Raw genomic sequence first — 25910 nt, 5'->3', positions numbered from 1 at the left:
AGCATATGTAGACAGTATAAAACATCAATGTTTAGGACTACATTTAACCACGGTTTTCCTTATTCCAAAAATATTTTTTGCTATCTTTTTCAGAACGAGTCTGAGTCGAAGCATTTAATTCCGAAGCACTTCTTGTTATACTATTTCGAAACCCTTGATTAATTCCTAATAAATAAACATATAATTAGTAACTTACATAGTCACACTAGCATTGCATCTTAATCATTTCAAACGAATTTAGAAGGTTTCTATAATACACGAAATTTTTAGGCCCACCGCCACAATATTTGGCAAGCAATTTAAAGTAGCGGGAAACTCCTTTTAAATTTTCCAAATACCACGATTCAAATCCCGCCACAAAACAAAACCACGATCCGCGTCACTCATAACCCAATCAACTCCCACCGTCGATCTTCAGTTCATCAACGTCTCAAAATCACCCAAACCCAAAGCCCCGGATCGACCTCCTCACCCGCCCCCCGCTATAAATACACTTTCCCCATTAATCGCAACCCACCACAATCTTTCCACTCTCACCAAAATCTATCTTCCGAAACGACACCTTAAGACACGACAATGACAGGCCGCGGAAAGGGAGGCAAGGGGCTGGGCAAGGGCGGAGCGAAACGGCACCGTAAGGTCCTCCGCGACAACATTCAGGGAATCACCAAGCCGGCAATTCGGAGACTGGCCAGAAGAGGCGGCGTGAAGAGAATCAGTGGCCTCATCTACGAGGAGACCAGAGGCGTTCTTAAGATCTTCTTGGAGAATGTGATCCGCGACGCCGTGACCTACACCGAGCACGCGCGGCGGAAGACGGTGACCGCAATGGACGTCGTCTACGCTCTCAAGAGGCAGGGTAGGACCCTGTACGGATTCGGGGGGTAATTTTGTAAATTGGGATATCGGGTTTCGAACGGGTCCGAATCTCAGATTCGGGTTGTAATTTGTCGCTAAAGTTTGGAAATTGAAAGTATCCTTTGTTTGTTTGGACTTTGCAAGTAGCACTCCGTGGTTGGTGGCTTGTAGTTTTCAATCGCGATCTGAATCATTTCTGTTTTTTAACATGTGCTTCTATGAGAAAGTGCTGTTTGTCGGTACAGATTAGACATGTGAACTCTTTATTTTCTTCTCTCAACTTTGTGCCCTCTAATCTTTTAAATTGTGTTAATTGCCTATTTTAATTTTAATTTTTTGGTTAAATGATAGGTTTTATTAAATTAATCATTGATGAGATTTAAATTCATGTTATCACGTAAGGTTTAATATCTTTTTATTATTGTGATAAATGGTTGCTTGCAAATTGTTTTAATGGCTTATTATTACCAAAAAAGTCATCTTTTACATTGGTTATTTTCATTCATTGCTTATCTATAGTCTACTTAAGAGGTAAGTACAAATAAAATTCAAGAAGCAAAAGAAATTCAAAGAAGATTAGGAATTTTGATTCTAGTAATTAAAATATATGGAGAGAAAATAGAAATAATTTTTAAGTTAAGGGTCATTGGGAAATTGTTCTTTATTCTTCTTGTTGATGAAAAATATTGCTAGTAGAATAAACACTAGGATATATAGTAGTTCACCTAAAAGGTAGGGTTACATTCATTGTAGTCTCTTGAATGCATTGAGTATAATTGTATAAGGTCATAAATAGTGCTTAGCGTAACAAAATATGTTCTCTCCTAATTCCTCCCACCCCTTGAAGGAACTCATCCTCCTTGTGTAGGCTCTTCTTTAAGCCTTTAGTCTTTGGACTCAAACCTATTATTTCATTTGCATTTGATGCACTGAATGCATAGATTTGACTTGCTATTCATTCTTTGCCTTTTGGCTAATCATGGCAATGAGGTGACATTCGTGCAAGTTTACTTGCATGCTTTCTTAGGACAATGCGGTCGAGCACCTTAATTGGCTCTAGGGTTGGTTCAAATTCATACCCGGCTACCCTTTCTGTCAGCCTTTATGTTCTTTTGTAGGCTTTTGTTCACACAGCTAATCCCCACGTGATGTGGAGTTGATGTATGAGTAGGTTTGCCTCTTTGTTCTTAGGATGTGTAATAAAATTATCAGTGCACCGACTTGCTCTTTAGCAATCGGAAAGTACTTTACGGGGAAGTGCTCAGCCTTGTTGTTGATAACACATCTGGAGGCCATGTGCTCCCAAAACACTCACGACCATTCTTCCAAATCTGTTATGCCGAGACCTTTTGGGCTGTGTTCCTTTGGTTGGTATTCCTTTGAATCGGTGTTCTTTTGAGTTCATATTTCTTAAATCAATGTTCCTTAAAAAGGACTATGCATTAATGCTTCATAGGCGTTGACATAGAAGCTCATGGGACTTTTTTAAGACTCGTCAAATATATAAAATGGCCTTGAAAAGGTAATGCATTATCGTCGCATGCCACTACTTGATGGATGTGGATCCAAGTGGACTTAAATGCCAAATTGCAGTTTGAAGTTCGCGTCCTTAGTTGCAATTTCCTTTTAATTTCGGAGCTAAGTGGACAAAATTGAAAAATCAGTTGCCATTTATGCAAATTTATCATCCCAAAAAGGGTAAAAACCATAAATGTTGTTACGTGGGCCGCGGCTGCTCTGTGACCGCTAAATACTTGTGACGTGGCGCAATCATTAGGTAAGTCCAAACAACTAATCCGACAACAGCCGCCCCATCTCTGTCGAGAGTTCAATGTTTAACCCCTGTGTAATCCCACCAAAGTCGGCCGGGCCGCCACAACCTCTCCTATGCCATCTCCCAGATTCGTAAAAACACGGAATCAGCCATGGGCATTCCCTGCGACGACGTCGTCGTGATCCAGCCGGGGAAGACTCCCGACGAGCCCTCCGTCCTCACCCTCAACTGCCCCGACAAGGCCGGCCTCGGCTGCGACCTCTGCAGAATCATCCTCCAGTTCGGCCTTTCCATTACGAAAGCAGGTGATTTCAAATCTCCAGTTTCAGATTCTGGCACCTGGGTTTTTGAGATTCTCAATTTGGCACCTGGGTTTTTGAGATTCTCAATTTGGCACCTGGGTTTTTGAGATTCTGAGAATTTTTGGGTGTTTTTTGTTGCAGATTTCTCGACGGATGGAAGGTGGTGCTATATAGTGTTGTGGGTCGTCCCCCACCACCAATCCCTGAGGGTCGATTGGGAGAGCTTGAAGGATCGGCTCTCCTCTGCGTGCCCGTCGTCGTGCTTCTTCTCGTTTTACGTCAATCAAATCTCCAACGTCCCCACGCCCTCTCCGGTCTATCTGTTGAAGTTTTGGTGCCACAACCAGAGAGGCTCACTCCACGGTTAAAATCTCAGCTTTTTCGTTAATTTTTATTGGGTTTTCGCTTTTATTTTCGGTTATTGTTTGTTTTGTTTGTGTGGTTGAATAATGAATAAGTTATTGTTGCTTTTTGTGTAAATGTAGATGTTACCAAAGTGCTATGTGAGCTTGAAATTTTGATTCAGAGAGTGAAAGTGATGCCGACCCCGGATGGCAGGGTTTTGGATCTCTTCTTCATCACAGATTGCTTGTGAGTTTTTCGCATGCCTTTTGAAAATTGCGTATCGGTGTTGTAGTTATTAATTTTAGATATAATAATTGTGAAATATCCACTTTTAGTGCTATCAAAGTATGCATGAGATTTAGGCGTCAGCGATCGCTGTTGAATGGTTGTCTGGATTGCTAATTATTCTCAGAGACATCGGAAAAAGCTGCCAATTTCTTCCTGTTGGTTTATGACCCTTTTGAGTTTTTCCCTTAGTGTAAAAGGGATCTAGATGAATTCGTTTGGCAATGTGTTGGACGAAGTGTCTGATCCTGTTGTATTGTTGATCAAATAACGTTAAGTTTGAATTTGATGGCTTATGTGGCAATTTGGATATTACATAACTCCATACTCCACCTGATGCTAGCAAGGGAAAGTGCACTAATGCCCAAGTAAACAATCCAAAACAATGAAATGTTGTCCCTTTTCTTTTTGGCGTCAAATTTGCCGGCGCAATCTTCCTCTCTTAATCCACATCAGCTTTTGCTGATCGGTGGGAGTAGTTTTCTGCCAAAGGTTGCCGCTTTTCGTCCACTATGGCATCTGACGTCTCGGTTGGAGATGCTCTTAACTGGGAGAACTGCACGTGTATTTTGGGTTGTCACTGTTTGCATTTCTTCAGTTTGTTCTTTGGATTTTGGATATCATTCTTACCAAACTTGGGGAGATTCATTTGAGTTTAATATGTTCCCCGGCATTCACATCATAAGACCACTTTCAGAAAGTACATAATGTGAAGTAGTAATTGCTCTTAAGTGTTGGTTATACAGTGTCAACCACCCTTATTTGGTACCATATACTTTTAGGGAGTTATTACACACAAAACAGAGGAGAGACGACATATGTGAGCATCTGATGGCTGCTTTAGGAGAGTATTGCATCACCTGTGAGCTTAAGTTGCCTGGGCCTGAGTATGAAAGCCTGCAGGGGAATTCTTCTCTTCCACCAGCCCTTGCTGACGAATTGTTTAGCTATCAGCTGAAGGAGGAGGAGGCTTATCCAAAAGCTCTCACCCGAAATATGAGAACGGTGAAAAAGACCAGTATTACAGTGGATAATTCATTGAGCCCTGTTCATACGGTGCTGCAAATACAGTGTGTTGACCGGAAGGGCCTCTTTTATGACATTATGAGGACTTCCAAGGACTGCAATATTCAGGTACTTTTTCAAGATGTCTTTAAATTCTGTTGTCTGAAAATTTGGGCTGCCTCAATATACCAGGACAGATTTCAGTCAGACAGGCACTTTCATATATATATATTTCCGGAGTACCATGTTTGGTACCTGCACCTGTAGGTATGTAATAAAAAGAATCTTCGGTTTTCCTTTTTAGTGTTCATAACTCCCATTGGATATGACTTTTGTGTTTCACTACTTAAAATACTGATTTATATTGCAATTAGCAGTTTAATGATGCAAGTCTCTGTTGTTTCTCATTTAGATTGCCTATGGTAGATTCTCGTCACCTGTGAAAGGCTTCCGAAATTTGGACCTATTTATTCAGCAGACAAATGGAAAAAAGATTGTTGATCCTGAAGTTCAGGTTGCATTGTGTGCTCGTTTAAAGGAGGAGATGGTTCACCCACTGCGAGTGATCGTTGCCAACAGGGGCCCGGAAACTGAACTCTTAGTTGCTAATCCAGTTGAGTTATCTGGAAAGGGGAGGCCCCTTGTATTCTATGATGTTACTCTAGCACTGAAGCAATTGGGAGCATCTATTTTTGCGGTAAGAATTTGATGTGAGTTTCCTATCTTTTTGTGGCATGCCCTTTCGCTTTCTCTCATTATTTCATTGTTGGCATGCAGGCTGAAATTGTAAGGCATTCAACTTCAGTTTGCCAGTGGGAAATCTACCGATTTCTTTTGGATGATAGTCGTGAATTTCCGTTGGCAAGCAAACAAAATAGAAGTAATATTGTAGAGAGAGTTAGAAGAACCCTCATGGGCTGGTGAGCTGTTACATTCACTCCCCTTTCGAGGATCGCACTCTTTCCATCTTGTAAGTGCGCTGTACAGCAGTTCCGTCCAAATAGTTATAGTTATCTGCACTCGAGGAGTGTAGAATCACTACTGACTATTTTAGGAGGAAGTTCGCGGTCATGTACTCAGGCGCACTACTGTGAGACTGCCGAACTATATTTTAGCTTTTGCCACAAGGGTTGCCGTCCTTACTGTGTAACTTGTGTTTTCTTAAAATTTCGAACATGTATGTTCTCTGTATGTTGTATTTTCATCTTGAAGTGCTTATAATGTACTCTGCTTTTCGTAGTAACACGGTATGTGTTCATCTGAAATAATTATTGTCGTAGTAACCAGGTGTATATATATAAATATGTTCATCTGAAAGTGTTATTTCGGCTGCATGGTGGTTACGTTCAGCAGCATATCTGCGAAGTTTTTAGATTTCAAGATTTGCGTCTCTTCATTCCACATATCTCAAAATTTAGATTCATTCAATGGTGATAAATAAGGTGGTAACGTTACCATCACTTGAATGTGGTGAAAAAGAAAAAAACTTCGAATGTGAAATGTCTGCCATGTTATCCTTTAACTCGCTGGCCATTGCTTATTAAAAAATCAAAAGAGAAAGCTTATTGGCTTTTTGGAGAAGTGGCAATTTGCAAACACAAAGCCAAACGCAGCCTTAGTTCGGCCAAATATACGCCTGGGCGGTAAACTGCGTCGTTGTACAAATTATGATCATCCTCGTCGTGAGATGAAGCAATAAATAAGCTCTGCTCTCTCTGCTTTCAAATCCCCAAATTCTACAATTTAGGTTTTCCTCTTCGTCTTCTTCTTCTTTTGCATCTCAACGTTTACCTCACACGAACTAGGTGATCACTCTTTCCCTTACGCATATAAACATCCATGTCTATTGTATATCTTTGCGGTTGAGTTTTGAGGAAATCGCTCTGGCATTGAATTTTCAGGAATTAAGTCGATCGCTGGTTCTTCTGGCAGGCAGGTTGCAGCTCTCGGTTGCTGGTTCTTGTATCGGTTCTTTTCTCTCATAAAGATATTTCGTTGAAGGTTTTGCTTGGTGGTCTCCAACATGAGTCTGAGTACAAGTCGAAGCCCAGAACGAGCCAAGAGATACCAGAGAGAGCGCATCTTACCGTGATGCTCCATATCCCAGGGAACTTCGCAGTTATAGGTACCTCATCGAACGTTCTAACCTTTGTTTCCAGCATGCTCAATTTGCTTTTGTCTTTTCTCGCTCTTATGGTACTCGTAAAGCAACTTGAGATGAATTTCTGCAGCCATCCCTTGTGTTGGTATGAGCTTGGGTAAAGTTTTTTTGTTTTTTCTATCATCTGTTATTTTATTTTTTCTGGAAGTACACCGGATGTTCATGATTTTAGCATGCAGAGTGTTTGACGTGTTAAATTATAAAAGTATCCATACAGTTACCGAGGCAGATGACTTGCTAGACAAGAAATCGAAATGGAGATATAGGGCTGCCATCACAATATGTTAGAGTTAGCAAATTTACGAGGCAGGATGCGATTGAATTTGAAAAAATAAGTACTGCATTTTACCTGGATTTTCATCAACTCTCCTCAGGATCTATCCAGTGTTTACTGTGTGACATTTGAATACTCAAAGAAATTTTGTTTAAAATGTTCAAGTTGACTTTAATTTTCACTGGCTGAGTCGTCCTTTTTGATAATAATTCGATAGCTAATCATGTATATCGCTACCAAACTTCGTGGTATTTGGACTCCATATGTTTATCAAAGATTCAAAACTGATATAGTCTTTTGCTGCTTCACCTTCAATTTCATGTCAAAATGATTATTCAGTTATTTTTTGGGGCAAGATAATCTCTGCAATAAATGTAAACGGCCAGGGCATTTTGCAAGATATTGCCCGAATATGACTATCTGCAACAACTGCAGACTTTCCGTTTAAGGTTTAGAGCTATAGAAAACAGGTTGAATGGAGGACCGCAAATCCTGATTTTCTCCGGTGAAAGTGTTTTTAATATTCAAATGCTATATGTTTTATCAGCCACATTGCTGTTGAATACAACTCAACAACTACGTGTTGGAACTGCAAGGAGCCTGGACATCTTGCAAACCAATGTTCCAGTGGTCCAGTCTGCCATATGTGCGGTAATAAAGGTCATCCCGCGATGCAAGGCTCTGCAACAATTGCTACAGGCCGGGTCATATTGCAGTCGATTGCACAGATGAGAAAGCCTGCAACAACCGTCGGAAACCCAGTCACCTTGCTCGTGACTGCCCCAAAGAACCTGTTCGCCACACTAGCAACATATCAGGCCACGTAGCCTGCCATTGCGCTAAGTCAAGCCTAACACCAGACATCAGAGGCCCTTTCCGTGACATCATGTGCCGTACTTGTGGGATGCTAGGTCATATCAGCCGAGAGTGCGTATCGATTGTCATCTGCAACAATTGTGGTGGAACATGTATAAAATCATGTATAAAATGCACGACCTTTAAATGGATTTGATGTCTTTCTTTTGGACTCTAAATTGGGTGTCAGTAGGGGATATACCGGGCTTTCAATGATACCTTCATCGTGGTGATATTTCAAACCGAATCACTCACTGTTATATCTTTAGTTTTTATATGAAAATGCAAAATTAGCTTGAAATACTGTCATAATGACACACCTGTCGTGCGAAAATGAAACTTTATAAGAACTTAAAAATCGTTGGTTGTGTGAAAACGTGTACATCCTTTGAAACGTTGCCGTAAAAAGCTTTTTATTGCCTGAAAGCACGTAAGCTGTCCAAATAATACCATGGTTGTCTGAAAACGTGCATAACCTTCCAAATGATTTACTTAAGAGTTTTCGATAGTGAAAAAACGTAGATAGCCTTCTAAACGTGGCCACAACAAGCGTTTGATTGTCATAGTCGTTCCAGAAAAATGCCGGCTTCAATCGACCATTCTATGCTCTAGCCCGCAGCTTTATATTTCTTCGACCTTGGCCAAATCCGAAACTTCAAACCCTACAAGAGAGTGAGAGGAGATTTTCTAGAGAAAGAGAGATGTGCACGTTAGAGAGGAAAGGCAACATCTTCATCCTAACGCTAACAGGCCCGGGCGAGCACAGGCTCAACCCCACTCTCATCGACTCAATCCGATCCGCTCTCAACCAAATCCGAGCCGCCGTCACCACCACCGCCACGTCATCATCGCCCTCGGCCCTAATCACCACCGCACATGGCAAATTCTTCTCCAACGGCTACGATCTCTCCTGGGCCCAGTCCTCTCAATCCCGCTTGGAGCTCATGGACTCCAAGCTCCAGTCCCTCGTTGCCGACCTCATCTCCCTCCCGATGCCCACCATCGCCGCCGTCTCCGGCCACGCCTCCGCCGCCGGCTTCATCCTCGCTCTCAGCCACGACTACCTCCTCATGAGGCGGGACCGCGGCTTCATCTACATGAGCGAGCTCGACATCGAGCTCCTTCTGCCGCGTTGGTTCTTGGCACTTATCGAGAGCAAGGTCGGGTCGCCGGCGGCTCGGCGCGACTTGTTGCTCAGAGCCGATAGGGTGAAAGCCGACGTGGCTGTGGCGAAGGGGATTATCGACTCGGCGCACGATAGCGCCGAGGAAACCGTTGAGGCCGCGGTTATACTTGGGGAGGAGTTGGTCGCGCGGAAATGGAACGGACACGTGTACGCTCAGATTCGCAAGGACTTGTTGTCTGATGTTCTCGATGAGATCCGCGCGAATAATGCTGGCAGTAGATCCCGGCTGTAGGTTTATGGGTCGGACAGGCATGTGGGCTTTTTGGCCCAATGGTTATTTTAGGTTGGATTCAATAAATCTTGGCCCAACGTGCTGTTGCTACTTCTTCTCGTCGTACTATGGGCTGATTTGATATTGCTGTGCTTCGAAAAAAATCTGATTCTGCTGTGTTATGAGAATAAGAAGATGTGAAATAAAGCAGCAGAGTGTTTAGTAAACTTTTTTGTAAAAGTACTTTTGGGAAAGAAAAAAAAGCAGTATTATAGTATTTGGTAAACTTTTATCCAAAACAGTTGTGACTGTGTGAAATGACCAAAAAGGGTATAATACTAGATGTGTCATTAATTTAATTTTCTTAACAAATAAAGGTGAATTACTAAATATACTTTATTTTTAAAAGAAAAATATTTATAAATTTTATCTTAAACTTATAATCCAACATTTAACAAGAAATCATAGTCCAACATTTATGCTACTTCACATTTTCAGTTTTTTTTCAAAGCTCATTTTTGCCGCTTCACATTTTCAGTTTTTTTTTTCATCCAAAACTGTGAAAATAAGCTGTTTTTAAATTTTTACCAAATACCTTTTTGAGCTTAACTTTTTTTTTATACTCACTTTTTATAAAAGCACATCAGCACCAAACCAGTGCATATATGTTGACCACCTCCCAAAAAAGAATTTTATTCTTGTATTTGTAGGGGATCTAATTTCTTTTAGGTCAAAACATATTTTCAATGTTATAAGTAAAAAATTATTTCTAAAAAAGGTTATAATTCAAAATATTTCCTTCCATTTAGTTAACCCAAAGGTGAAAAATCAAACCATAAATTAACTAGTTAACTAGTAGGCTTTTCTAAAAAGTCTGAAATTTGTTCGTGATCAAGTTTTGTAGGAATTACTTGTACTCATAAGTAGAATGGTACATGGGATGGTTAGGGTCATTTATTCCATATCGTCATCCACCCCCTTGAGTAAGCGGAATCCCCATTTGATATTTCATAGCCTTGTAACTCCTTTTAATCATTTTCCCTAGACAAAATAACTTAATGCTATAAGGTACTGCTAAACAATTTTTTAGTTATTTTAGCATTGATTGATGTGGATAATCGCACTAAATATTGCTAGAAAGGCTCTTGGGTGTGTAAAAACGTGTCTAACCTTGTAAAGATTTCTACGAAGGCTCTTGGTTATGTGAAAACGTGTACGTCTTTTTAAACGTTGCCTAAGAAAGCTTTATGTTGTCAAAAGGCGCATTAGCTGTACAAAGAATGCCATGGTTGTGTGAAAACGTGCATAACCTTCCAAAGAATTCCAGAAGAGTTTTCGATTGTGAAAAAAACGTATATAGCCTTCTAAACGTGGCCACAACAGACTTTTGGTTGTCTGAAAACGTGTTTAGTCTTTCCAAAACTGTGCCAGACCAACGCTAGTGTCACAATTTATTTCCTCCAACGGATGCATTTACTGCATTTTCCACACTACCATTTGCTTACATACTCAATACTTTGTCCAAAAGAATTCATGATGAGAGCGGGAAATCAAATTTAACAGAAAAACCAAAACAAAAACTTGAAAATAAAATAAAACACAAATCCTGAAGAAAATCTCACCCCCTCTCTCTCTCTCTCTCTCCACTCATACCCCTTTTTATTCCCAAATATCTTTTATTTATTTATTATTTTTTTCTGGAAGAAAAAGGGACAAATTCTAGCGCATGCCAGCTAATCACGCCTCATAAAACTACGCCATTCCTCCAGCTAATCACCGCATTACACCGATATTTAAGAATCTACCAAAAAAATAATATTTAATTATTTAATCCGTAATTCAAAAATAAATAAATAAATAAATACATAACAATTTTCCCAATCTCTCTCTCTCTGGCGCACTTGGTTTACATTTGGAGCACAACACAAACGAAAAAGAAAACGAACAGTTTTATTGTTTTTATTATTTTTTTTAGATTTTGCTCAAATGTAAGAGTGGAGCTCTCCACAGAGCAAGAGGACCAAGTTTTTCTTCCGCCGTGCGAAGTGAAATTCTGAGAGATTCGGGTGGCGACCCGACCCGAGCACCCGATGTCTTCCGGCTACAACAGTCCGGTTCGGAGCCCCGGGACTTCGAGGCTTCAGTTGGGCGGAGGTGCAGGTGGTGGAGGAGGAGGAGGAGGAATCTCCAGGTTGAGATCTTCGTCGCTCAAGAAGCCGCCGGAGCCGCTGCGCCGAGCTGTGGCCGACTGCCTGTCCTCCTCCGCCGCGGCTACCTCCCACCATGGAACCACTTCCTCCACTGTGCTCCTCTCCGAAGCTTCTCGAATTCTTCGGGTGAGTGGAAATTCTCTTGCTTTTTTTCTGTTTGGTTTGTGATTTTGCTAGGAGATATTTGGATCTTTGAAATGCCGGTTTATGCTCTGGAATCTAGGTCTTCCTGGTTGTGTGTATGATTTTTGTTTTAATTGGTGGATTTTGCATGAATTCGAGATTTGAACTCTGTTTGATTGCTGAGAAAATCACTAGGAAAGAAAAGAAGAGAAAAAAAAAACTGTTTTTTGTGAGTAAAAGGCAACTTATTAGTGAGTTTTATGGCTTAAAAGATAGATAATTAAGCTGAATTCTCGTTTAGTGGGTATAAGGTTTTGGCTTTAGCTAGTTCAAAATCATACACATTGTAGATTTTGCTTGGGGTGTTTTTAGCTTTGCTACATTCTCTTAGCTGTTAGCAACGAACAGAGCACGAGTGCTGAAAATGGTTATTCGTAGTGTGTGTGTGTGTTTACGTTTTGAGTTTGCATTGGAGCCTGGAGAGAGTATTTAATGTGGTTTCCCTGCTCTGTGATTGGTCTTAAATAAAAAATGTCCTTGCTTGGATCACTTCATATTTAAATTCAAAAGAAAACGCTTCTTTAATTATAATCGTCCTCAGGCGAGCAACTGTTTTTAAGCTCCAAGTGTCCACCTAAAAATCTAATGGTTTAAAACAATTGCATGCAAGGTGATATAAGCTCTTTGTACAAAGTTACAAGTGGCTGAATTAATTTGGCGTTTATTATAAATTTGTTGTTCAGTTGGCACTCAAAAGAGTCTTTCTTCTGAGTGGTTCTCTCTTTAACTATACATATTGGGGCAAGTTGAAATGGAATTTTATTGCCGATTTTCGAATTTACTGGTTAGGGAGCATATTTAGATTTCATTGCTCTTCTGGTTGGTTGCAATTATTCAATTATCCACACATGAGTGTATCTGACATATGATTGAGAAGTTTTTAACAGTGCTCTGTATCCTGTTATTTGATTGACTTGAATGAGATTCAGTTTCATATTTCACAAGTTCAACTTATTATGATTGGCAGGACTATCTGGCAGCCCCTTCGACGATGGACTTGTCTTACAATGTGATTTTAGAACATACCATTGCCGAGAGGGAGCGAAGGTAAATCTTGTATATACTCTTGTAGGTTTTCTATTCTTACTTTAACTTAAATACTTGCCCATTATCCTTAGCTCTAGTGACATGGGATGGCTGAGAAGAGGGTAGAGATCCTAGGTTCAAGTTTCTATCTAACCAAAACAAAAGAAGAAACTTGTGCTTCACACATTTCAGTAACAATAACAAGCGTGGTATAATTGGTGTAAAAAACCAGCTTTGGCGATTAATTTCAAAAAATTGAATCCAGCTTTGGTGATTGTTTAGAAGAAATCTAGTTTTGGCTGTGTGCTTCTCAGATTTGCATCACAAGATTGAATGGGCCATAAAATATAGTTCAACCTATTAATCAAAAGTAATGAAAGGGGGTAAATTTGGGAACACTTGTAACAGCAAACCATTATAACTGCCAGTAAGTTGTGTATAGAAATATATTTGATACTCATAAGAGCTCTGTAGAAGGTGAGGAGTAAACATATATGGCTTCTAGTTAATGGTAAATAAGTATGCATATGGAATACAAAAAAGAAATGAGCATTTTAAATCAAACAAATAAAAAAAGGTGATAGCAGATATGTATAGCATAGAATTATAATAACTATTTGATTAACATACACAAGGAATATTTTGGGAGATTAGAAGCATAGTGGTACACTGGAGTACTGGACCTTTTAGACATTTTCAGAAATATGTCTCTGTCTGTATGTGTATGTACATTTAGCGTTTTAGAAGTGCATGTAAATTATCTCTGTCTGTAAGGGACAATATGTGTTATCCTTTTACCTGATGTTACTTTTATTTATGCCAGCCCAGCAGTTGTTGCAAGGTGTGTGGCACTTTTGAAACGCTACCTTCTAAGGTATGTTCTTTGTATCATGAGATCTTTAATGATTCTAATAACTTGATGTATGAGTTGTTTATGTCACAGCTGTACAGCCTGTACTCATTTCTTCTAGTTGCCTGCAACGCTTATTATTCTATCGTTGAATTATTATTTTTTGTTTGAAATGGGCTTCGTTGTTTTCTATTTGTTCATAATCCTTCCAGTGGTCATTGTTGTAATTTCCTTCATTTAGAAGGTGTCATTGGTGACTAAACGTGTAGTGTAGGGACTGATATGCCTGATTTTCTTCAACCTCCTATCAAAGCCTAAGCATTGGGAAAGAAGATAATGTAGGATACTAATCTATGAGGAGAAACCTGTACTGGTTTCATTGAAATTAAAATAAATAAGTTGCTGTTTAGAGAAATGATTTATATCACACTCTGGGCACAAGTTATCCTCATTTGTGTAGATTTAATTTCTTGCCTTCCATTTACTGCGTTACAATTTATTTTAACAGTGGCTTGAGACTTGCCATACTGACACTGATTTGAATATATTTTATGTTGTCGTTAAAGTTACCTAGTAGGCCCTTACACTGGATGCACATTCTATGGTCTGAAATGAGGGAGAAACATCTTTCCTACCAGGATAGTTTCTTGCAATTTTGATCAATAGGGCTATACATTTTTTTACTCTCTGTAGGTACAAACCTAGTGAAGAGACATTACTGCAGATAGATCGCTTTTGTGTAAACACCATTGTTGAATGCGACATTGGTCCAAACCGGAGATTGTCTCCACGGTCGCAATCGTTTGGATCAATAACATCAACAATATCAACGGCATCTACAAATGTAGTTCCTTTATCTGTACCTAGTTTTGCGTCTGGGGCACTTGTGAAGTCATTGAACTATGTGAGGTCTCTTGTGTCTCAACATCTTCCAAAGCGGTCATTCCATCCTGCTGCTTTCTCTGGAGCTCTTTCTGCAACAAGACAGTCTCTTCCGAGTTTGTCTTCTTTGTTGAGTAGGTCCTTTAATTCACAACTAAGCCCTGCACACAGTGGAGAACCTTTGGAGAGTAAAGATGCCACAACCATGTCTGTGTTGAACTTATCAAACATTGGAAAGGTTGATGGAATGGGAGATGTTGAATACTTTGCGCTTGACGTTTTCAAGTGGCGCTGGCTTGGGGAACAGCAGTCATCATCCTTAGGGACTGAAAGGTAATTACATATACTTGTGTTTACCTTCTTATCTCTGGTGGTTGATTTCTTTGTAGTTTACAATTTTATTTGGTCAATATCTCATATTTTTCCTCTTGCTTAATATACTAACTTGACTGCTTGACGTGTTCCACTATCAAGTGATCGTGTTGTAAATCCCCAAGATACGAGAATGCATAGTCTTCTAGAAGTAGGTGCCGCAGCTCTACTTGTAGGAGATAAGGAATCTAAAATGAAAGGTCAACCTTGGAAGTATTTTGGAACTGCTGATATGCCTTATCTTGATCAACTGTTGCAACCTTCCCCAGTAACGGCGATTACTGATTCTGCTGCTGCCCGTTCCCATTTGAGAGCAATCACAGCATCTAAGCGTACTAAATCCGGCCCTCATCAAATATGGTACGCTCTTACCTCTTGTTCAACTGTTGTTACATCTTGGTCAACTATGTTACAGCATTTTATAAAATGTAGCGTAGGAATTTGGTTCTCCAATTTTTGTGGCACATAGTTCTGAATATTACGACAGAACAGAATCATGTTTCTATGACTGAAAAAAAAAACTTCGAAGATATTTCGTTTAAATTCACTGCCTTTTGCAGATATTTCTATTACCACCAGGGATTTACATTTTAAAATAATCCCTTCTTATTCCCTGTTTTCTGAGGCATATTTGTTAAACCTGTACTCATTAGTCCTATGTCATCGGATACTAAAACTTTGGTACAATATTGACACAACTACTATTTTGACATTGTACATCCAAATTTCAGGGATGATTCTCCAGTGAGCACATTTCGTCCTCGGGCTAAACCGCTATTCCAGTATCGTCACTACAGGTAACAAATAATCAATTATGTTGTTCGTTATCTTACTCTCTCTCTCTCTCTCTCTCTCTCACCATATTTTGGTTGTGTATCAGTGAACAACAACCCTTGCGGTTGAATCCTGCTGAGGTTTGTGAGGTCATTGCTGCAGTTTGCTCTGAGGCATCTTTGCAGAATGCTAATGTGAGGACAGTGTCATCTAGATTAACTAATAACTATGGAAAGCCATCTATGGATGCGGCAGTGAGCGTCCTTATCAAACTTGTTATTGACATGTATGTTGTCATGCATTTGGCCAGTATTTATTACAGTTCACATTCCCTGTCTTTTGCTGCCTCATTGTATGTTGAAAACCTCATTTTGTAGGTATGTCTTGGATTCCGGGACTGCTGCCCCTCTCACTCTGTCTATGCTTAAGGTGATAGTCAACTACACGCTAATATTTCATTATTAGATTATCCATTTTTCTTCCCCCCGCGCCCCTCCTCCTCCTCCTCTTTCTTTCATTAGGTTACAATTTTTTTTATATTATCTTTCAGGAAATGCTTAATTCTCCAAGAGCAACATGTAGGAATCGTGCTTTTGACTTGATTTTGAACCTTGGAGTTCATGCTCATTTATTAGAGCCAATGGTAACCGATAACGATTCCACGATTGAAGAAGAGTATTCTCAAGAATCATATTTTGACAGTGAATCTATGCTTGCAACACAAGGAGTGAGAAGATCAGATTCTGTTATGATGGGCACTTCCTCAGCAATTGATAATTTTGAAACTTGGATTTTGAATATTTTGTATGAGATATTGCTGTTTCTTGTTCAGGTATATTTTCTGTCATATTCGTTATATAACTTTCATGTTGGATGCATGTTATTTTTCTGACAAGCTGTCCATTAATGTTCAACTAAAAAGTTACAGTTAAAGCATTAGAAAATATATTTCAAAACCGGTTAAAATAATTAATCTAAATTGAATGTTTCCTGATATGTTTAGACAAATAAACCTCAAAGAGTGCAAACTTCTACTTTTCCAATTAAAATCCACCACCTTCTTATCTTAAAAAATCTGTAGTTTCTTTCCACCCAAACAAGCATGTTAGGACACTTTTTAAGTTTTTAACTATACTATTTTTCTGTTAAATGTTTTAGTTTCGATATCGTGGAAATTTTGCCATCATTCTTTACCAACTAGTCTCTTATCTTTCGTACAGATAGAAGAGGAGGAAGAATCTGTCTGGGCTTCTGCTCTTAGCTGTTTGCTATATTTTGTCTGTGATAGAGGCAAAATCTTGAGAAACCGGATAAATGGACTTGACATAAGGGTGAGATATTTTGAAGTTTTGTATATCAATGCTGTAATCATTGGAAATGTTTGACAAGTTTTTATCAGAAACCTTTCCTATAATTTTTGTTTAATTTTTATATTACCATCTTTTTCATAAGATATAAGGCTAATGTGTGAATAAACCTTATGTATCCAGTTTGTACCAAATAATGCTATAATCTAAAAATTCACTTAATATTTCTTTTCTATCATATCAGTGAGTTTAATGTTGGTTTTAATTCTACTTCCTACTGTCAGGTTATAAAGGCACTTCTAGAAATTAGCAGGAAAAATTCTTGGGCAGAAGTAGTTCATTGCAAGCTTATTAGCATGTTAGCAAACATGTTTTATCAAGTACCTGAAGGAACCAACAACGCTGTTTCAAGTACCCAATTGTTTCTGGTGGAGCAAGTTGATCTGATTGGTGGAATAGAGTTTATTTTTGTTGAGGTATGCTAATAATTTACTATGAAACTGGAATAAATAGTAAGGTTTGTTGATTTTTTTTTTTTTTGCGTTTCTTTTTTATCTGAACTCTGAAGATTAGCTTTATTAGAAATTTGGGTTGTTAGTTGATTCCTAGCATTTAGCTAAGACCTCTGGTAATCACAATCCTGTTATCGTCTGTGACTTGTAAAGTGTTTGTCTAATATTGTAACACTTGGTATGTGCTTATTGTTAATATTTGGGGACGGGAAAGCAAGTTTGATGATCTTAAACATCACTTTAGTAGGCAAAGAACTAGCACACACTCAAATCCGTGTACTTACTAGAAGATGGAGACAGACCTGTTATTAGAGATGAGCTTTACTTAAATGTTTATTTATTATTAATGCAACTAATCTATTAGTGCTTTTGCATTGAAGGTTTCTTTTTATGAAAAAAAGTTTCCTGATTCCAAACTATAACTATTTTGCAATACAGTATTCACTTGCAAAATCAAGGGAGGAAAGGAGAAATCTGTTTTTGGTTCTTTTGGACCATGCTTTACATCAAATAAATGAAATATTCATAGCTACTGGAGTCACTGAGTATAGCGATGACGAGATTCAGCCTCTTGTTGCCCTTCTCAATCGAGCTGATGCGCCTGAAGCTTTCTATATATCTGTTAAGCTTGGGTTGGTAGGCATTGGGGAAATCTTGAAGAGTTCTATTTCAGATGCATTATCTAGATATCCGAACAGTGAACGGCTCAATATGGTAATGTCTCAAAAGTTTGTGTGCGTGATTGGTGTGAGTCCATGTGCATGTTTTGTTTGTTCGTTCCCAAAAAATGTATTTGTGCATGCGCTGTGGGTAGGCCATGTTCTTTCAATTTTTTCACATTTTTGTTTAATGGAATTTTTTGCCAGTTTCAGAAATTATTGGAAAGTTTTTTTCGGTTCCATATTTTCTTTTGATTTGGATAAGTCAGTTAATTGCAACAATTTAATGAATTTATCAAAGTTGCTGCTATCTGAATTTTGTTTTAACTTTACAGCTGTTGGACAGTGTAATGGAGAAACTTGGTGCAACAGTAAGCTCATTTACTCATTTGGACACAGAGTTCTCACACATGATGCAGATAACCAAATCTTACAAGTCTCTGGATAGCATTGAAGGTGCCGTTCTGAGAAATGGAGTTGGCATGAAAGCAAAACTCTCATGGGCTCTTTTACATTCCCTTCTTCATTCAGAAAGAATTGCTTACCATCGGAATGCGTATGTCTGGTTAAGTGACCTGCTTATTGCAGAAATTAGTGAGGAAGGGAATTCAAGTATTTTGTCAAATATAAAAAACATGCAGCAGAAAATTGCCCATGCCGGTGTTCATGATTCTTCAGTTGCTTCAGATGTTCCTTTGCCCATTTGGCTTATGTGTGGGCTTTTGAAGTCAAAGCACAACTCAATCAGATGGGGCTTTTTGTATGTTCTTGAAAGGCTTCTTATGAGGTGTAAGATTTTGTTAAATGAAAATAAAGTCCAGAAACATGGCAGTGATATTGGCAATGTAAGGAGAGATAACCGTCTCGAGAAAGCTAGTGCAGTGATAGACATCATGAGTAGTGCCTTGTCCTTGGTTTTTCAGATCAATGAAACAGATCGCATTAATATTTTGAAGGTAATTTTCTTAAGAACCAGAAAATCTCTTTACTAAATTTAGGAAACTATTAACCACATATGCTTTAATTATATGGCTTTTAACTGACGGACTCTGAATGTTACCTTTGATTTTGATTGTTTGAAAAAAAACATAAGGTGTACCACTTCTGAATGGTGTAGGGACTGGAGTATTTCTCCACTTAGTCTTGCTGCAGGGTCAATGTAAAATGTTTTGTCTGCACAAAATCATATTTGGTATGTATTGAATGTTTCTTGACCTTATCGATAAAGATTATTAGTGTAATATTGATAAGGCTGAGTGTCGTGACATGATACATTCTTATATAAGGGATTTACTGGCTGGGAATTTTGACTGGTAGAATTTTATGTAAGAACAAATAAATGAAAAATCAAATTGAGTACATCTAGTGCAAATCTGTTTTTCTAAATAGTATTGGAGAATTTGCTTTGAGTTGCTGCAAAGTGCATTCTCATTTCCCCCCAAGGATTCACGTATGTTTCATGATTTTATGGAATTCACTTGTGCGTTTTTTTTTTTTTTAGTAGAGGGTATATTTTCCTTATCCCCTATTTTTCCTTGGTTTCTGTAAACAGATGTGTGACATTCTATTCTCTCAATTATGCTTGAGAGCTCCATCTGCAAATACAACAGACTTTGGAGATGATGCACAGCTTGGTAGGGTTCTTAGACGGATGGACGGAAATAAAATAGTTGACGAGAAAGAGAGTTCTCACCAGGATGTTTGTATGGAAGAATCCAGTGGCAGATCTGGCCTCGGAAATAACAATCCTCTAGATCATGAGACAGAATCAATGGCAGCACTTCTTCTCCGAGGACAGGCCATAGTTCCCATGCAGTTGGTCACACGAGTTCCAGCTGCATTGTTTTATTGGCCATTGATTCAACTTGCTGGTGCAGCAACAGACAACATTGCGTTGGGTATAGCTGTTGGAAGCAAAGGAAGAGGGAACCTTCCTGGTGCAACATCTGATATACGGGCTACGCTTTTGTTACTTCTAATTGGTAAATGTACTGCAGATCCTGCTACTTTCCAGGAAGTTGGCGGGGAAGAATTTTTTAGGTGATTCTTCAATTCATGCTACCATTGGATGAGCTTCCCTTTTTTTTCTTTTTTTCTTTTTTTCTTTTATATATATTTCTGCTTTTTATTTTGTTGTGTGTGCATATATATGATATATGATTCATTTTTAAGTTATAAATTCAGGGAACTCTTGGATGATACAGACTCGAGGGTGGCATATTACTCATCAGCTTTTCTTCTGAAGGCAAGAATGCTTTTTCTCCTCTTCCCACAAACAAATTACACTGTACTGAATATGTGGTGATGTTTGTCCTGCTAACAATTTTAATTTGTGTTTTATAGCGAATGATGTCAGAAAAACCTGAAAAGTACCAGCACATGCTTCAGAATCTTGTTGTTAGAGCTCAGCAGGTGGGCCTTGTTTTAGTATTGTGCATGCCGTCACACATTCTCAATATGATTCCTGAAAAAGATAATAGGTCATATTTTGCATAGATATTATCATATTGTCGTGACTTGGATATGGTGATTGAAATATAGAAACTTTTATAGAAACATTAGAGTATAGGACTATAGGTTATTGAGGATTGTTTTCTTTGTAGGAGCAATATCTCATTGTAAAGTTATGTTTTAGATAACATAGGTCGAAAGTATGATAGCTTTAGGCAGCCTGATAAGAAACTATGTAGCATTCAACTACTGGATTTATATTCCTTGTCAGAAGAGTCACGGGCGTGTAATATTTCGTACAGACTAAGCCTTATTCTGAAACCAACTTTGCCCTATACTTATTATAAAGAGATTATCTCTAGCGACTACTCATCCTTGTATTTGTGTTTGTATTGCTGATTAACTTGCTTGGGAGCTGGTTTTGGAATCTCCAATTGTCCCATTTAGTTCTCTTCGTAAAGGTCATGATATACGGTTGACAAATTTTAACTGCTAAGGTTTTAAAGGAGATGGCTATAAGGAAACTTATCACCTAAGCATGTCACAGAAGTATGGATAAAAAAGATAGTTTACAATTCCCTGTTGGAACTTGGAAGAGCTTATAATATAGCAGCTAGCTTCTCACTGCCATGTTTACTCTGTGCAGAGCAACAATGAAAAGCTCTTGGAAAATCCATATCTTCAGATGCGTGGCATACTTCAGCTGGCAAACGATCTTGGAACCGGGTTGTAATCTGGTGATGCAGAATTGTAGATGTTTCCCTATACTTGTAGAACAATGCTTCCAAGCACAGGCTCATGCCATCAGAATGACACATATGCTAATCCTCGAACAGCACTATTTGGCAAGTTTGAAAAACCTATGTCTGGGATTATGCTTAATTTTCAAAGCATCCATGAAATTCTTGGGAAAAATAGTAAACATAGGGTAGGAGATGCATTACATGTTGGATAAGGCTGAAAAGTCTTTCCTACCGAACACAGTGGGGACGTCAGCAATCAGTTCCTTGTGGTTGTCCTTCTCAAATGATTAGAAAATGGTGAGCCAGATCGAGATCTACTTCCCATATCTTCCTATCCATACTGTACATTATGTATTGAACTGTTGGGGGACGCCTTTGTTTTGTAAAATACATGAAGTTCATGTTCAGCTGAAGGATTATGGCGGGGGCTCGTCAGAAAAGAAGATACTTAGAGCACACGTAGCTCTCAGAAAGTTTGGAAATGTTTAATTCTTCTTCTGCCTTTCGTTCTGCAACTGGAAGTTGCAAGGCACGGGCGTAGCATGTAGACATATCTCAAGGTACTGCCACCTATCCTCAATGAATTTTGTGCATTATTGTACTTTATGCTAAGATTTGTCTGTTTAATAATATATACTTTTTCTGTCGTGTGCATGCAGTTATTGTGCATTACAATGCCAAGAGACCTTGTGAGAAACTTTCGGAGAATATATTCTGTAGACTCCAGATTTCCATTTTCGTCCTGCCTTCGTTATATTTAGTAATTCCTGAAGGCGTTATTGACATACATGGGCAGTGAAAGTTTTTTACATTTGTTACTCATAGAGCTTCGTCTTCCTGACAGCAACGCGAAGAGAATTGATCTTTGTATGTTTAGTGGACAGAGTATACCGAGGTATTAGAGGGTATTACCAGACGTTATGCTTCTCTAATTCCGTTAATAGGGGCAACACAGGGGTGTCTGTTTTTTCAGGGCACCCCAAAGTGTGCCTGCGCTGATTTTTGAGTCTCCAGGGTTTATTTTCGACATTGTAAATATGTGAATTATTTTCAATTTTTTTTCGTTTTGATTCCATCTTTTTTTCCCGTTTCCTTCAGCTAATTGTTGATTGTTGTAAAATGGCTATAGAGAAATTGAATCTTTTTTGCATGTCTGTTGAGAAATTTTGTTTTTCATGTTCAATCGATCGATTTTGAGAGGAAGTATTGGTTTTATTTCTTTGTTTGCTGATGGGTTCTAAATTCGACCGTGACAATGTGTATTTAGATTTTTGTTTGTAGAAAAAAGAATCAATTGAAAAAAGTTATAGCCTATACTAAAAAGTCTGAAACCCGTCATCACCAAAAGAATCAGTGCACAATTTTCTCAAAGCCATGTAAAGGAGAGATCGAGGGAACAAAGTTTGTGTGAAAGAAGAAAGAGTTTAGGGTTAATCGTGTACAGGTCGAGTTCAGAGACTTCGTAGCAACTGTGAGCAAAATAATATCATCTTTTGGGAGCATGAGCATCCAATCTGCTGCCATCATATGCCTACCATTGAAGTGAACTTGACAAGCATTTGGTGCTTCTTACTTGAAATAACAAAGAAGTAAGCAGATAAAAATGAGCAACCAAATCAGAGATACTATCCAGAAGATTGCGGCCGAAGCCAGGAAGAAAGATGTCTGCCGGCCTAGAAATTTATCGCTCATATATAAAACCAAAAGGGGTGGCATTGTACGCATTTTTCTTTATGCAGCTGCAACTCTCTTAGCATGGAGCACAAAATGGAACTTACCACTTCCAGTGTAAAATTAAAGTACTGAGGAGCTAGTAATGCTAATAGGTAATGCTCCATATACGTATATTATACCAGTTGGTGACTCAACTCCCTAGACTACCAGTGTGTACATTTCAAATGTGACTTCAATTCACCAGCAAGCGTTTTTGGCGGTAGTTCTCCAAGTCAGCATCCAGATCTTCAAAAGTCACTTTCTCACGAGGCGGCTTCACCTGCTCACGAGGCTGCTTCACCTGTCCATGGCCCCTTCCAAGTCCAAAGCCACCAGTACCACGACCACGAAAGAATTCCCTACCACCAGCTTGACCTTGTCCACTGCCCAAGCACGTGACGAAAAATAAGTTGATGAATGATGGAAACCCCTAAGCTAAGCCTAAAATATATAATTAGGACAATTGAGATGGCATCAACAGGAAATTATTTCACATGCCTTTTCTTTCCTAATTTTCCAACAATTAACTGCAGACAATAGATTGTATATTACTTATACTCCACCAATCAACTTGTTCTGAATGTGTCTCAATGTTTGCACGGTCTTGCACACATATAACCAACGGCCCAGTACACATACATTACTTATCGAATTATTTGATCTCTGTGAATAATGACAAGTTAATATTCTGCTAATAAATTTAGCTTGGGCTAACTGGCAGTCCTTTCTTTTCTTTTTTTTTTCCGGTTTATCCAGTTACAATTGACAGTCCTGACTTTAATATACAGCACAGATGCATTATATGGATACGGATGACCCCAAAAGAAAGAGAACCTATATACCTTTGGAAGACAACGTTTGGTTTTCCCATCAATCTACTTGTAATTGGAGGCACAGGAACAGAAGCAACAGGACTCACTCCCACAAGCTCAATTTTCATTGGCTTTCCATCAAGCTGAACATCGTTATATTTCTTGATTGCTGTTAGAGCATCTGAATGGTGTAGATATCTAACTTCCGCCGTTCCCTAAATATAAGCAAAACTTATAAACCATCAAAAAGAAAAATATAATTGAGAACAATCTATTGATGTAAAAATTGAAAGATACCTTTGATCTTCCACTCCTATCATAATGGATTGAATGGTGTATCACATGACCAATATCAGAGAAGAGCAACTGCAAGGTAGCATTGTGGTTATCAACTCTTTCACTTAATTGCAAACGAGTGGGGGATACATGGAGTTCAACCAAGTTTAAGTTTGACACATGCGGTTCTAATGCATGAATTGTCATGCTGATGGCCGAGCTAAACAACATCAAGAAGAACTGAGAAACATCCAACCGTAGGATTGAGCAGCACCCTATGTATTATTAGCAACTGCTAAGTTTCTGACTTTACCCGCACACCACTCACATTCAGTTGCACATACAGAACCAAAAACCAAAGAAACAAAATAAATAGATACGGAAACAAACGTACTTTGTTTTTTTATTCAAATACTGCCATAAAACACATGTTGAACTATTTGTCAGCAGAACCATCCCAGTAACACTAGATTGGAAGATCGCAGTCCATATCCAAAAAAAAAAACCCTTTACATACAGGAGGCATGAAACGACACATTCTCAATCTTGGTTCCAGCCATCCAGGTAAACTTTTTTTTGCTCATCCCACCCTCTAACTCCAATCCTACAGATTACAAAGACCATATGAAACGATAGAACCCATTTCAAACAAAACCCGTACGGAGATTCTCTGGGCCTGCAAACCAACCACATAACCATATAATATTTTTCTACTTTTTTTGTGATAACTAAAGGTTGTCACCTACATTCCTCCCGTAGAAATTTACCAAACTCCAAAACATTAAATTGTTCTGCACACAAACAATAACATAAACAAGTTAATAAAACTGGAAGGGGAACAGAGAGCTACCTCAATATCGCTACTCGAAACCTCATAATCCAAGTTAGATACGTATAACTTGGTTCCCTTCGGTGAGTCTGTCCCCATGGTCACATCCATTTCGTGCTCAAATCTTGATCTTGGAACTTGCACTTTCTGCATCACGTTTGTTAATTATATAATAAAGTAAGCAACAAAAACCCATATGCATAACAGAGCTATATATACAGAGAGCCAAATTCTTGCTTGGTTCCCGAGAAAATGTAGCTCAGAAAACTTACTTCCGCCTACAAAATTTGAACACGCGGATTAAGGGTAACATTTTTCTTAGAAAAATACTACTAATAATATTATATTAATTTATTTGTATTTTTCCCGCATTTTCTCAGCAACCAAGCAATGCATTAAACTCGTCAAACCGGAAAATGTAGGAAAGGAGAAACTCTAGCGCACTGGTTTAGGAAAGTAGGGCGCCGTTCTAACGTGGTTGCGTTTCACGAGCTGACGAGTGGGTCCCGGTGCGTAGCCTCGGCCGCCTGGGGGCACTCTGAAATCACGGCGATGCCCTCGATGCCCTCCGGCTTCCGACTTCTCCGCCTTGCGCCTCCAGATGAGATCGTCGAGCGACATGTCCAGCGGCGGGGGCATTTCGGGAAATGGCCGAGAGCTGAGGGTTTTGCAAGACAGTGAGTGAGTGAGTGAAAGGGTTTTTGGTTTTGCAGGGCTCAGCTGTACCGTGTACCTGAGGTTTTGCAATTATATTTGCCAGAAGGCGGTTAACAATAGTTCTCCTCCGGAGCACGCACTTTCCGTGAAACGTAGCCAGAAATGTGACACGTGGTGATAAAATATAATTTTGTTTTTTTTTTAAACCTCACCTTCTAACATCTTTAATTTTTTTTATTATAAATAATTCTAACATTTTTATTTTTTTTATAAATAAAATAATCCTCTCTTCCTCTCTTCCATCCCCACATTCTCTCTAACTGTCTTCTTCTCTCCTTCAATCAAAAAAAAAAAAAAAAAAAAAATATTTACACACACTTTGTGTGTAGGAATATACT

The 25910-nt window shown here is 38.8% G+C and overlaps 5 protein-coding genes and 1 pseudogene across 6 annotated transcripts; 5 read left to right on the top strand and 1 right to left on the bottom strand.

Moving 5' to 3' along the window:
* The first annotated feature begins 524 nt into the window (after positions 1-524).
* Positions 525-986, top strand: LOC137734847 (histone H4-like). Its single transcript, XM_068474147.1, has one exon. The coding sequence runs from the start codon at positions 577-579 to the stop codon at positions 886-888; it is 312 nt and encodes a 103-aa protein (XP_068330248.1). The 5' UTR covers positions 525-576; the 3' UTR covers positions 889-986.
* A 1707-nt stretch (positions 987-2693) lies between these two features.
* On the top strand, positions 2694-5808 carry LOC137734112 (ACT domain-containing protein ACR9-like). Its single transcript, XM_068473396.1, has 6 exons — positions 2694-2937; positions 3076-3297; positions 3420-3525; positions 4347-4698; positions 4982-5266; positions 5347-5808. Exons 1-6 carry the CDS (start codon positions 2784-2786, stop codon positions 5491-5493), a joined length of 1266 nt encoding a protein of 421 aa, XP_068329497.1. The 5' UTR covers positions 2694-2783; the 3' UTR covers positions 5494-5808.
* On the top strand, positions 5790-8016 carry LOC137734431 (zinc finger protein GIS2-like; annotated as a pseudogene).
* A 330-nt stretch (positions 8017-8346) lies between these two features.
* Positions 8347-9555, top strand: LOC137735529 (enoyl-CoA delta isomerase 1, peroxisomal-like). The gene has a single exon (XM_068474957.1). It carries the CDS (start codon positions 8561-8563, stop codon positions 9275-9277), a length of 717 nt encoding a protein of 238 aa, XP_068331058.1. The 5' UTR covers positions 8347-8560; the 3' UTR covers positions 9278-9555.
* Positions 9556-11162: 1607 nt separating this feature from the next.
* LOC137734841 (uncharacterized) lies at positions 11163-22447 on the top strand. 2 transcript variants are annotated; one of them, XM_068474138.1, is made up of 18 exons: positions 11163-11592; positions 12617-12696; positions 13499-13549; positions 14219-14740; positions 14882-15139; positions 15511-15576; positions 15660-15839; positions 15931-15982; positions 16104-16385; positions 16774-16884; positions 17145-17336; positions 17811-18086; positions 18367-18987; positions 19584-20071; positions 20216-20276; positions 20375-20443; positions 21129-21785; positions 21885-22447. In XM_068474138.1, the coding sequence occupies exons 1-17, from the start codon at positions 11347-11349 to the stop codon at positions 21213-21215; spliced, it is 3642 nt and encodes a 1213-aa protein (XP_068330239.1). In that variant the 5' UTR covers positions 11163-11346; the 3' UTR covers positions 21216-21785; positions 21885-22447. The 2 variants fall into 2 exon arrangements, with proteins under 2 accessions (XP_068330239.1, XP_068330237.1); XM_068474136.1 differs by having other exon boundaries at positions 20204-20276.
* Positions 22448-22845: 398 nt separating this feature from the next.
* Positions 22846-25565, bottom strand: LOC137733237 (THO complex subunit 4A-like). The gene is made up of 5 exons (XM_068472385.1): positions 25300-25565; positions 24877-25002; positions 24048-24116; positions 23781-23965; positions 22846-23321 (listed from the first exon to the last, which is right to left on the bottom strand). Exons 1-5 carry the CDS (start codon positions 25492-25494, stop codon positions 23132-23134), a joined length of 765 nt encoding a protein of 254 aa, XP_068328486.1. The 5' UTR covers positions 25495-25565; the 3' UTR covers positions 22846-23131.
* Between the last annotated feature and the right edge of the window lie 345 nt (positions 25566-25910).

This window comes from Pyrus communis, chromosome 5, assembly GCF_963583255.1.
Source record: "Pyrus communis chromosome 5, drPyrComm1.1, whole genome shotgun sequence".
Lineage (NCBI taxonomy): Eukaryota > Viridiplantae > Streptophyta > Magnoliopsida > Rosales > Rosaceae > Pyrus > Pyrus communis.
This window is presented reverse-complemented; position numbering and strand designations above follow the sequence as displayed.